At 31.4% G+C, this 12,764-nt stretch overlaps 1 protein-coding gene across 1 annotated transcript; it reads right to left on the minus strand.

The window, feature by feature from the left end:
- Positions 1-1,263: 1,263 nt before the first annotated feature.
- Positions 1,264-3,274, minus strand: LOC116015252 (transcription factor RAX2-like). The gene is made up of 3 exons (XM_031255282.1): positions 2,978-3,274; positions 2,758-2,887; positions 1,264-2,433 (listed from the first exon to the last, which is right to left on the minus strand). The coding sequence occupies exons 1-3, from the start codon at positions 3,111-3,113 to the stop codon at positions 1,497-1,499; spliced, it is 1,203 nt and encodes a 400-aa protein (XP_031111142.1). The 5' UTR covers positions 3,114-3,274; the 3' UTR covers positions 1,264-1,496.
- Between the last annotated feature and the right edge of the window lie 9,490 nt (positions 3,275-12,764).

Here is a 12,764-nt window from a genome sequence, read left to right on the forward strand (position 1 = left end):
CCCCATGCACGTACAGACAAAGTTGGTGTATGTCCACTGCCAATTTGCCCAACCAAACATATTATATATGCTCTTAGTACGACATGGTTTTATATTCATTTTTAATGTTATTATTATTATTTTTTGAAATTACAACTGAGATTTTCATTTCTATCATGTCACTTTCAGATCTCGATCTACTTCACAACAGCAAATTTCCAAGATTTTATTATTATTATTATTATTATTATTATTATTATTGTTGTTGTTGTTGTTGTTGTTGTTGTTGTTGTTGCTGCTGCTGTTGTTGTTATTATTATTATTGATTTATAAATGTTTGTGCATTCTAGCTAGTCATCTAGTGTATGCTCTTAATTAAGTTCTAATTATGGCCGGACATTTTATATACTACTAAAAGATTCCTTTGGTTTTTTCTAGCATGTAAATTGCTTGTCAAACTTGTACACTATTAGTCTATTACTCCATATTAGTATACTAAAAGATTGCGGTCATATGTGGCTAAAAAGAACAGCATTCGAGTGAGTAGAATATGACTTTTAAAAAATTTTACAATTATGAATTCGCGTTTATATATAATATTAAATATTAAAATTTATTTCTAATATAACTATAAAACGTGGCTGCTGTGTTCTTCCATAAGGAGTATAAAATATTATATTATTGTAGAAAAAAGGGGGAGAGTAGAATTGGTACGTTGTTCACACTATAAGGTCCCCGCCTCCAAATTTCTTACTAGCTGTCTATACACACCTTTGTTACCAAAAACCAAAAAAGGACATATTTTTATGTTTTCTTGTACAACGACCACTATATATAAAATAACATAATAGTGTCCCGACGAAAGGGGCTATCGATGGAGTGGGTGGAACATGATTTTCGAACCTAAAAATCACAAAGTTTGATTCTTGCTAACACTTTAATTTCTTAATTAGTTGAACCTGTTGTATATGATTTTTCTAGTATGCAGGTGGTTTATCTCTTTAGTATGATTTGCAAGTTATTATAAAAGAACTGTGATTGGATTACCAATAAGAGATGAATGTATATGATCTTCTAGTGGGAAGTCCAAAATGTGGAGTTTCATAACCATAATATGCTTCGTGGTATAGTAATACACATTATATTTCAGTCCAACAAGTTTAATTTGTTGATTTCCATGAAAATGTAAATATTTAATTTTTACTGTTGATTAATATTTAGTAATTAAGAAGGGAAAGAAAGAAGCTTTGTAATGATATGATGAAGTTGAAGTTGTGTAAGAAATTTAGAAGAGAAGAAATATTTTGATTGAATAATTAAAGTTCCCATCATCCATAGCTAGACTATATTACACAGTACAACAACTAAAAACTCAGAAAATGAAGCTCTGGTCTCTAATTAATTAACTTTCTTCTCATCTAAAATGGGAATTAATTAATCTGTCATACATACATACATTCATACTAATCCCTAGCTAGTTCCCCTCGGCTTCAAATCATTATGATTTCTACTTGTGATTAGTAGAAATACATCCCCTTCTGATCATCTGTCTTGTTTTCATAATTGAAGAGCAAGAAGTCGTTGTTGTTGTTATTGTTGTTGTTATGGTTGTCGTGCCCGTGCCCATTGCTGCTGCTACTGCTAACCAACTCCCTAACAACTTCAAGATCATATTGCAACTGCTGAGTAGCAGTAGCAGTGGTATTATTCGCAACTTGTGGGGCCCCGTTGCTCAGACCTCCATAGTCAAGAAAGAACATGTGGCCTTGAATCTGGTTATTATCGTCTTGGAACCCAGCATTGGTTGAAGAAATGATCTGATGATGATGATGAGGATGAGGATCGCCTTGGAAAGTGTATTTTCCCAGGAGTTGATGATCTGCTGCAGGTTCTTGCTTGACATTATGGTCTGCAATTTTTGATCTCTCATAGCTGATTTGGCTGCAACTCCCATCAGATGATGAGGACCCACTGACCTCACTTCCCCCAAACATCAGCAAATTATGATTACCCTTATTCATACCTGCTTGGTGGTGATGATATTGCTGCATTAGTGCAGCAGGGTTGAGCAAGCCCTGGTGGTCTTGATGGTTGATTTGAAAGTTGAAAGAAGAATAGGAAGACTTGTTACAGTGATCATACCCCGGCCCAAAATCCGGGTGGTGGAGAGAGGCCGGGGATTCGAGCCCAGAAAATGACCTGTGTGGGGTGTAAAACGAGAATTGTTGTTGAGGTTGTGTGGGAAGAAGAACAGAAGGCGCAGTCGGGGCTGCAGAAAACAGCGGCGACATGGATGATGATATGACTGATCTGTGTTTTGAAGAAGAAGAAGAGGAAGAAGAAGAAGGAGGGAGGAGCATCATTGACATGAGCTTCTTCTTCAGCTTGGTGTTCCAGTAGTTCTTGATATCATTATCAGTTCTTCCTGGTAATTGAGCTGCTATTATTGACCACCTGCAACCAATCCACATGTTAGATATGAATTATGATAAATAATAATTGCCGGCCTGGCATATATGCATGATGCATGCAGAATCTTTCAACATAAAAACATTATAATCCATCAACTAATACAGTTGACTTGTGTTTTTCTTTATTGGATCCCTTTTCTCAGCAGTCCAGACCATCCAACCTTTGTTGATTAAGAGCTATGGCTGGAGGTCAGTACGATCCTTATTATCACATATTATGATTACACGTGATAAATTAAGTCTAACACAAGAACAATAGAATTCAAGTGAAGGAATTGAAAGACATAAAATTGGAACCAAATTAAACCTGCTTCCAATGGTAGCATACAAGCTGCAAATCACCCTATCTTCCTCCTCAGAGAATTCTCCATGCTTGATGTTTGGCCTCAGATAGTTCAGCCATCTCAATCTGCAGCTCTTCCCACATCGCTTTAGTCCTGTTGATCAGATCAGATCAATCACAAACCATGCATATATATCTAAATCCATAACTTCAAAAAAAAAAAAAAAACCATAAATATATATACCAGCTTTTTGAGGAAGAGCAATCCAATTTCCACCAGTTCCGTTCTTGTCAATGAAGTCTTTGAGCTTTGCATCTTCTTCAGGTGACCATGGGCCTTTCTTCACCTTGGACTTATCGCAACAAGGAGCTCTCCCCATCTTAATTTCCTAGTGTTGTACTCCCTTTAGCATTAATCTATGACAATATAATAAATATTAATTGACTCGAAAGAACATGCAATCTATATTACTGCTCAGCTCCCACCTCCGACCTGGGAGAAATGGACAAGTTATCTATGTTGGTGTGTGTGTGTGTTTGCGTCTGGTCTGCGTTTTGGTCTTGGGCGGCCAGCCTTATATAAAGAGGAACAGCAAAAATAAAAACCACTAATTCTATGTTTACCATAATGAGATTAAAAATTAGTAATTTCTATTGTATTATATTTTATATGTCTACTTTAGTAACTTGAGGTTGTGGTTGAGTGGAAATGACACATTCATCACGTCAATAGTCCTACCCATTAGAGATGTGCCTATAATTCAACGAGGGGATTAGTTATACACCCACAAAAAAATATGTCTAGTTCTGTTAATAATGCTTAACTCAAACTATTTACAATTTAATTTTTTAAATATTTAATTTAGTATTTACGTATTATTTAGAAATTACATTAAAATGCTATTAAATACAAAATTTTAAATTTTAAAATTATACAGAAAATATTTATAAAAAAAAAGCCTAAAAGAAATAATTGATTTGACTCGTAAATTGTAAAGGAAGACACAGTAGTATGAAGTATTTGTTAATAAATTACCAATACAATGGCCGGAGTGGAGGATTGACTCTTTAGTAGTTGTACGCGAAAAGAAAAAAGAAAATCATAGATAATATGTATGACGTGATGTGATAATTAAACATTGAATATAAGATAAATGTAGTAAGGAAAAATAACATTTTTATTAAAAGATACTCGGTAGCTTATGGGTAGGGTACCCAGTTAAACACAATCATAGCACAATCAGAACATTTTTTATAACCACTTAAGAATCTCTAGTTAGTGGTATGTTGTACGTAATTTCACCAAGTAGAATTAAATATTTACATGCATCTTTTTTTTTTTTTTTTGTACATATAAGTGATATAACTCTTGTTATATTAAATATGAATAATTTCATAGGACAAATTTCACTTTTAGTTATAACTGTTGTGGTATTGTCACATTTAATTATTCTCTTTTCATCTTGTCACATTACATCATTGACTTTCATTTGTTTGTCATAATTAGTAATTCTTTAGAAATTTTGTTATTTCATCATTTAATAGGTTTCAACAATAAAATTACATGTCAATTGTATTTATTAAAATGGTGAAATGGCAAAAATTAGCTTATGAGTGTCTTCTTTTTTATACGGTTGTGGTTGTCCGGAAAATACAGAAGATAATCATGACTATCTTGAAAATAAAATAACTTAAAAGTAAAAAAAAAATAAAAAATTGAAAACAACCGCGTCTTCAAGATGAAAAGTAAAGCGAAAATAACCCTAACCACCTTAGTTTCAAAGGTCTAAAACTGCTATCAGATGAAGATAGTTGTGGCTGTCAACCTGTTGAAGCACAAAGAGTCAATACCGACTCCACTAATGCTCGATTTCATGACCTCCCATATGGGTGAGTCACTACATGCTATTTGAACACAAGGTGCTTGACAACATTAAATCAGTGGTAACCTACTGAATATGTAATAATGTGATTCAATTATAATTTTTTACTAGTTTAAGGAGATCCATTAAAACTTTTTTCAATTTGAAGATTATCCCAATTCCCAATTGCATATTCGCTCCATTTAAAGTGACGAATTTGAAACTTCTCTATATAAAATTTTATCTTTAACTCTTTAAAAAAAAAACAATTTACCTTTAACAATAGGTGAAAACTCATGTTAATTGGAGTCCACGCAAGTCTACAGGTAGCTTAATTAGCGTGTATTAATTACGCAAACGAAGCATTAAATGATGCATTTGACATTATTAAGATTTGAAATCAAAGAGCACTTATGGCGACACCGAAGTTTTTGTTTTGTAGAAATTAATATTCGTACCACATATAATAATGGTTTTATGTAATCTTACGAAACGACCAAACTAAGCTAACATAAATGATGGGACCAATTCATATGTATCACCATGCATGCATGCATCCCCATCACTTCTAATTCAGTGAATATTAAATGGATGTTCATCTTAATAAGTAATTCTCGAACTAAAGTTTACTTGGCCTCTTCTTGGAAACTTTCTTACTTTGATCCCGTGGGAATTAATTACATTTGGTGAGGGTATTAATTTTCACATAATTAAACTTAATCAAAGTCAAAACATGTACTTCCACATCCTAATTTAGGTTTCACTTTCCACTTAAATAGAGGGGATCACATAACCCATATATGCTAATTATTAATTACCTAGGTACCATACGCCATACCCCCTCGTGATGCTTTTTATTTTAAGTCTAAAAATATTTATTAATTTGTTATTTTATCATAAGGAATTTTTCAGACCAGCCAACTATAACTACAAACTGAGACTAATCATACTCGTGTTGTGACGGTAAGTAGGATTTCAAGGGTGACAACCTCTTCCTCATTGAGTTCAAGATTAATTAGACTACTTCACCCGCAACTATTGAAAAAATGTTTGTATATTCACATAATTTTCTAGTTAAATAATGTGTTACATCTCATCAATTATTTAAAAGTTTAAATTAATAATGAAAGTACACACTTAATATTTTTTACATTTTATTCTCATCATTTTTAATGATATAATAATTAATATATTTAAATCTCTCACACACATATATATCATCCAATATTTTCACTATTGTAAACTTAATTTAGATTCGATTTAGGTTCACACCTAGAAAATTTGATTTTACTTGGGAGATAAACCTTGGACTTTGTAGTTGTACCAAGTGTCCTAAATTGCTGAGTTAAAAAGAGTTTTTTTTTTCATTTTTTTTTTATAGAGAATTTTATTATGACCTTACCCTCCACCAAGACAATATGGAGTATTAGAGAGTGTTTGGTTCGAACATAGAAATCGGAATCGGAATTAGATTCAAATACTTGGTAATGTATGTTATGAGATTTGGTGAAAGTATTTTGCATCTTTGGTAGTAGGATGAAATTGGAATGATTACCAATATTGATGTTTGGCTATATATATGACCCTATAATGAGAATAAAAGATTTAAAATTACAAAAACAAAAAATCAATACAATTGATCCTAATATAATGACACCCAAAGCACCAATATTAACAAAAAAAATCAAAACAAAAATATAAAAACACTAATCCTAACTTAAAAATCATATTGCCAATAAAATAGAATGATACATTTGTAATTAGGGAATGGAGTTTTTAATTGGAAGGGCAATCAAATCTTGTGTTTTAAAAAGTTGTCAAACAAACACTAACTATATATGATTTTGATTCTCATTCCTAGTGTGTAAACTCATGATACATAACTTAATATATAGTGGCAAGATATATTATTTTATTTTATAATAATATATATACAGCCTAACAGTATGAATTCCAAACATTTTAGCCTATAAGGATAATCTTTAACGACCAAATTGACGCATCATATCATATACTATACATCAAGAGAAAATTAATTAAACTATAAGAAAAGTCATGATGAGAATACGGCTTTACTTTTGCTTGCAAGCATCACATAAATCTTTATAAGTTTCAAATTTGAAATAGACATTCAAATGACAATACCTACAAGTTAAATCGTTAATTATGAAATATGTGTTTCATTCTTGAACTTTTATCCCAATAATATACAAAACTTTATCAAAATGCATGCCATGGCCCATGGAGACATTGTATTTCAATTCTAAAAAAATAAACATTATACTTACACGAATACAAGTCTTGTGTTATATTATTGTCAATTTATAGAATACATTGACTAAAAAATTATCATACTTTAAATCTATACATAAATTTCTATTTCAAATACATTATACCTACATATTGAAGAATATAATATAATAATATCCTCAAGTACACGTGTTCAACTTCTACTAAGTATGTGTACTTAGTGTGATTAGGCTAAGTGTATGCATTATGCACCCTAAGGTGTAAAGTGTTTTTTTTTTTTTTTTAATTCTCCTTTCTTCTAAATAGTTGATCTAGATTAGATCAACGACTCAGATCTCACCCTATTTTTCATTACTTGAGAGTTCTTTCGCACGTGAACCTTCCCATATATATATATATATATGCGTGCGTGTGTGTGTGTATGTGTTGGTCCACGCCCTTGAAAGTATAAGAGGAGATATGAAGATGAGTAGATGATGAAAACATGTGTTTACAGGTGCCATTGGAAGCTTGAAATAGGAATATTATGAAGCACCATTGTACTATAAATAAATGTATATTATGAACCCTACTTTCCCAATTTCATCACAAAATAAAATTAGAGGAGGTTGAACTATATATTTAATAGTGAAGAAAATTTGAAGCATGCATGTCAAGCTAATTAAAGTGCATCATGTATGCAAGTTCAAGTTGGTACCTATAAACACATGTTTTCTTCATCATCGAGATATCTCTTATTTTGCCACATGATTGTTATATACTTGTCAATTCTTTTACCTGCTCACATAGTTTAATTTTACCAGTATTATTATATTTATTTAATTTCATATATTTTATTTATATTGATATGACATACTTTGATTGATTTTTATTAAAAAATGTATAATCATTTTTTTAAAATACATTCTTAGTCATCAACTCCAAGCCTTCCGATCCGCTTTATATATGCAACGCCCTCAAATGGTTAAGTTTGCTCTATGTTCTTGATCTACCTCAGATCAAACTTGAGACTAATATTTTAACATCCTGATTATCTTGTGGTATTTCTTTTCTTTAAATTCGTTCAACAAAATCAAGAAATGTGATATATGTGAGTTTTATCGTTTGAGATTAGGTTTTTTATTTTTTTAATTGAAATGTATATGTGGCAATCATTAAATGTTTGATGATGAAGTCATTCAATCTAAAACCTATGATCTTAATAGAGTTAATGATAATTTGTTTCCATTCATTAAAGACTTGGCAGGATATGAACCAAATTAAACCTCTCACACCCCCCCCCCCCCCCAACTCTCTCATATCATAATATCTCATACACGGATCCATCCAATCTCAGTACTCTACATTGAATTGGACCACACATTGCGTCTGCAAGTACTATGAATGCGATTAATGTACTATAAAAATTATATAATGTTTGTGTAGGACTCACAAGAAAAGTTTATTTCTTACCTTATTGATGAAGACACAACATCCATCACTTTTTTGGTAGCCGGACATTGATATGTTAGTTAGGGTGTAGGCCAGTGTGCGTCATTAGCGTTTCAAAAATAGGAAATGATTGTGATAATAATATCAAAAATGTTATACTATCGTCAAAAAATATAACCAGCTTAGTTGGCATGAGTAGTCGTGTACTCTTGAATCCCTTTTTGTATGAAAAAATTAATATGGCCAGCACTTTATCCCTTACTTGGTCGGCTCGATGCGAACAAAGATTAGTCTGAAAATGGTACAAGCTTAAGGGTGCCTCCTACAATTAGGGGGCAATTAGGGGGCTCATGACATCTCGTGGCCTAACAAAAAAAAATAAAAAAATCGTCCACAATCAATAAATAAATAAATAAATAATATATATATATATATATATATATATATATATATATCTCATATTTTTAAAAATCATTTCATTTAATATTTATGAGCGAATTTGTCCATGCTTTTGTTAATGTTACAGATTAAGTTAAATATTATCATTATATTTGTGAATGTTGAATTTTAATAGTGCATATTTTGTCATTAGCTTGGGTCAAATTAATTAAATAACTATGATGCACATTCTTATATCTATTATGGCATACAATGTGCTGTGTTAGTTAGTTAATTGTGTTATTTAAGATAAAAAAAAATAAGTTGAATTAATTTGCCACTGTTGATTTAGTGCGCCAAATTAACACTACCAGTTTTTATGGGTGCAAAATGAGTTCTATGCAGTGGAGCAGTCTATTGTCCTTGTTGATTTAAATCGATTAGTTAGAGATAATTTAGACTTGCTTACCTCATTGTGATCCTTTACTGATTAGAGTTATAAGGTGTGATTTATAGATTTATCTCATCATCTTAAAAATAAAAAAAAAAGTTTTAAACCATTGGTCCCATTAATATCATATAATCGAAGTTACACACGTGTAGTCTTATTATTAATTTAAATTTTTAGTTAGTAATTTAATGTATAACATATTTTCAGTATATATGATATATTTAGACGTCGCCATAGGGGATTGAGGGTGGGTTTAGGAGAATGATTTGAGTGGTTGGGAGAGCCAACCACTCCAATCTCTCTTCAGAGAGTTATTTTGATGATTGTGGTTAAAATGCATCACTCAAATTGTAGAATATTTTAACTGTGGTGAGTGTAATGCAATCAAAACTATTCAAACACTTCAGTTCAACTATTTCAATTTTACTGTCATCGTTCTAATCACTTTAATTTCACTACTTTCTTGAAAAGTGTGACTCACATACCTTAGATTTTTGTTGGTTATTTGAATTGGTTTATTGAGGAATTTTATTTCGAATTTTGTGATTATTTCTCTACATTTTGTTGGTTGTCTTTTTGTATTGCTTCATGTACTAAAAAATATAATGGTTTTTTTTAAATGTTCACTTATATTCTTAAATTCTATGTTGATGAGAATTTAAAAATGTAGAAATAATTTTAAATTGCATTACGATTCGGAAGAGAAGAGAACAATTAAAATGGAACTAAATTGAATTTCAAATAATGAATAAAATGCAATAGAACATAATATATGAGAAACTCCTAAAAGTCGATTCACGAGTGTGTTACGATTAAAGAATGTGAAAATTTGAATATCATTAAAAAAAAAATCTTTCTTAATAAAAATAGTTTGATCTCGTGAACCTAATTTAAATAACAGGGAGAACATGATTGCTAAAATAGAATATTGTAAGGATATTTTACAATATCAAGGAGGTATAATTGGTACAACCTTAACCAAGATAAGACAATTGACTTGATAATCATAGTGTTTTAAATTTGACTCCCTATGAAAATTGTTTATTAGCCCTCTTGGTTTGAGTTCGCCAATTATGGACAATCTAGCTAGACTGATTTAGCTTATTGTGATCTTTTTTGAAGAATTAAAGACTTAAAACTAGATTAATATTCAACAGTATAACACAATTTTTGAATATATATAACAAAATTGTGAATATAGAGTTTAAAAATTGTGAATATTAAATAATTATTATTTTTTATATATTGAAATCTAAAATTTTGAACTAATAATTATAAAATTGTGAACATGGACCCAGATCCACCTTGCAAGGTGGACCCGGGTCCGTAGCATAATTTGCCTAAATGACATTTTAGTTTATTTAAATTGATTGGTTATGTACTACGTAGAAATAAATATTTTGAGTATTGGACTTGGGCCGGCATGGCATTAGTTGCAGCTTAGAGGAGAAATGATGGCAACTTAAGGTGGCCAGGATAGAGGCCCACTGTTGTAAAAGCCCAACTCAAGGCCTCGTGCAGTGGAGTTTGCAAATTTTACTGTGGACCACGCATCAAAACGACATCGTTTTAATTAATAAAAATAAACGGTTGAAACGGTCTCCATTTCGCGCAACTGCAGTTCTTTTTCAACATAACTGCAGTTTCATTTCAACACAACTGCAGTTCCTTTTTTATATAACTACAGTTTCATTCGACATTATACACTCAAATATGTGAAATTGTTATTCAGTTTCCTTTCAACACAAATACAATTTATTTTATAATACACTGCAGTTTATTTTCAACACAACTACAATATCATTTTGATATAACTACAGTTTCATTAGACAATATACACCAAAAAATGTGAAACTGTTATTCAATATCAAATCAACACAACTGCAATTCCCTTTCAACAAAACTGCATTTCCTTTTCGATATAACTGCAGTACCTAAAAATGTGAAATAGCTTATGGGAGCTAATTTCTGCCATCTTCTCTCTCTATGATCTAGAACTGTAATTTCATACACTTCTCATACAATTTCATACACACTGCCGTACACATCAAATACATAGACATAGAGCTAATATGTTCTATTAAGTATATTAAACTTTTTATTTATAGTCCACACAATTGTGTGGATCATGATCCATGTAATAATGATTGGCAAAATGTAAAGAGATAATTTGAAATATATACCTATAATAAATAAATTTGAGGAAAGAGACATGTTATTATAACTTATAAATTTATAAATAAGGATGTAATATATAATGTCATTAGTTTTGGGTTGCTAGTAATCATAAGGTGCATGATTCGAGTTCTATTAAAGATTTTTTTTTTTAAAGGAAGTATGGATTTATGTTTATAATAAGTTTGTGATTCAAATTTATAAATAGAGATGATTTCTACCTAATTTTTTGATCCATCCAATATAGTAAAAAAAATAAAAAAGGGTATATGCAATTTGGTCAATCCAATGTAGTAAAAAGAATAAAAAAGGGTATATTCAACGCAACTAAGATGGAGAGAGATGGTGGCGATGACGACGATGATGATAGCGTTAGTGATTGTTGCAGTGATGACTAGGATAGTAACAACAATTATATTATGAAAAAATTAAATTATTTTAATATTTTATAATTTCAGTTAAGTGAACTAATACATAAAATGGGATGATGAGAATATTTGTTTAAATCTTAAACTTTGTCTAGATCTCAGTACTCAATAATCCTTTATATATATCTTATATTAATGAGGACAATTAAATTATACACAAAAATTAATTGGGCTGCCACCCTTTTCTCTCTAAAACAAAAAGCTTTTCTCTACTGCTCAACTTCGGCTTCCACCGCGGCCTCCGGCCGGAGCTCTAATGGAGCTTTGAGCCAGCGGTTTTGGTCACCTTCTACGTTTACTCTCGCTCTTCTTCCGTCCCGACCACCGTCGCAGCTCCGTCCGCCTCCGACCACCGTCACAGATCTTCTTCTTCCGTTTTCTTTCCCTTTGAATAAAATAATAGTAAGTAAGTATTGGGGTTTGTGTTGGTCTTGAACTCCCAACCCTACTTTAGCTTTACTACTTTTTATTTTCTCTATTATTGTGTTTTCCTCTCGTTAATTTCACGGGTTTTTTCCTCTCGTTACGTACCTTCACGAGCTTTTCATTATCATTAACATAAATCGTTTAGTTTGGTTTCGGCAAGTGTTGATCTTATCCTGGGCGAGCAAAAAAGAATGATGATGAAGACCCAGATCTTTGATGAAGCTTTAAGCTCCTTGAAGGAACATAGCTTCCTAGTTATAAAACAGTCTGCGATTCAAGTTTTCTATAACATAGTTAGAAAAGTTGTTTCTATGTCTGACTATAAGGAATGGTTTACCATCGTTGATGTAAACGTTTTATGTTATGAATTAATGGAATAGCTACGTTTACCTTTAAAAAAATATATTAACGAGGACAAGTCGGCATTGCAATGTTTTCTCCACATGCAGAAGGCTAAGTGACCCCGGCCGGCCCCTTCACTTAAAACTCCTTCGTTCATTAAACAAGGCCGCCGGCTCCTCTGATCTTTTGTTTTTTTGTTACTTTCTACGTGTCTTGTCGGTCTATCCAATGTAGTTTAAAAACTATAAATATTCTGTCTTCACAAATGAAAACCAATAACAGTCGAAA

This window comes from Ipomoea triloba, chromosome 4, assembly GCF_003576645.1.
Source record: "Ipomoea triloba cultivar NCNSP0323 chromosome 4, ASM357664v1".
Taxonomy (NCBI): Eukaryota; Viridiplantae; Streptophyta; class Magnoliopsida; order Solanales; family Convolvulaceae; genus Ipomoea; species Ipomoea triloba.

What these genes read in the sequence shown, in the direction of transcription:
- LOC116015252 (XM_031255282.1), bottom strand. Translation starts at nt 3,113, where the DNA reads ATGGGGAGAGCTCCTTGTTGCGATAAGTCCAAGGTGAAGAAAGGCCCA. An exon ending in TGCTCTTCCTCAAAAAGCTG is followed by an intron (nt 2,888 to 2,977) that starts GTATATATATTT and finishes TCTGATCAACAG; the next exon opens with GACTAAAGCGATGTGGGAAG. An exon ending in TATGCTACCATTGGAAGCAG is followed by an intron (nt 2,434 to 2,757) that starts GTTTAATTTGGT and finishes GATTGGTTGCAG; the next exon opens with GTGGTCAATAATAGCAGCTC.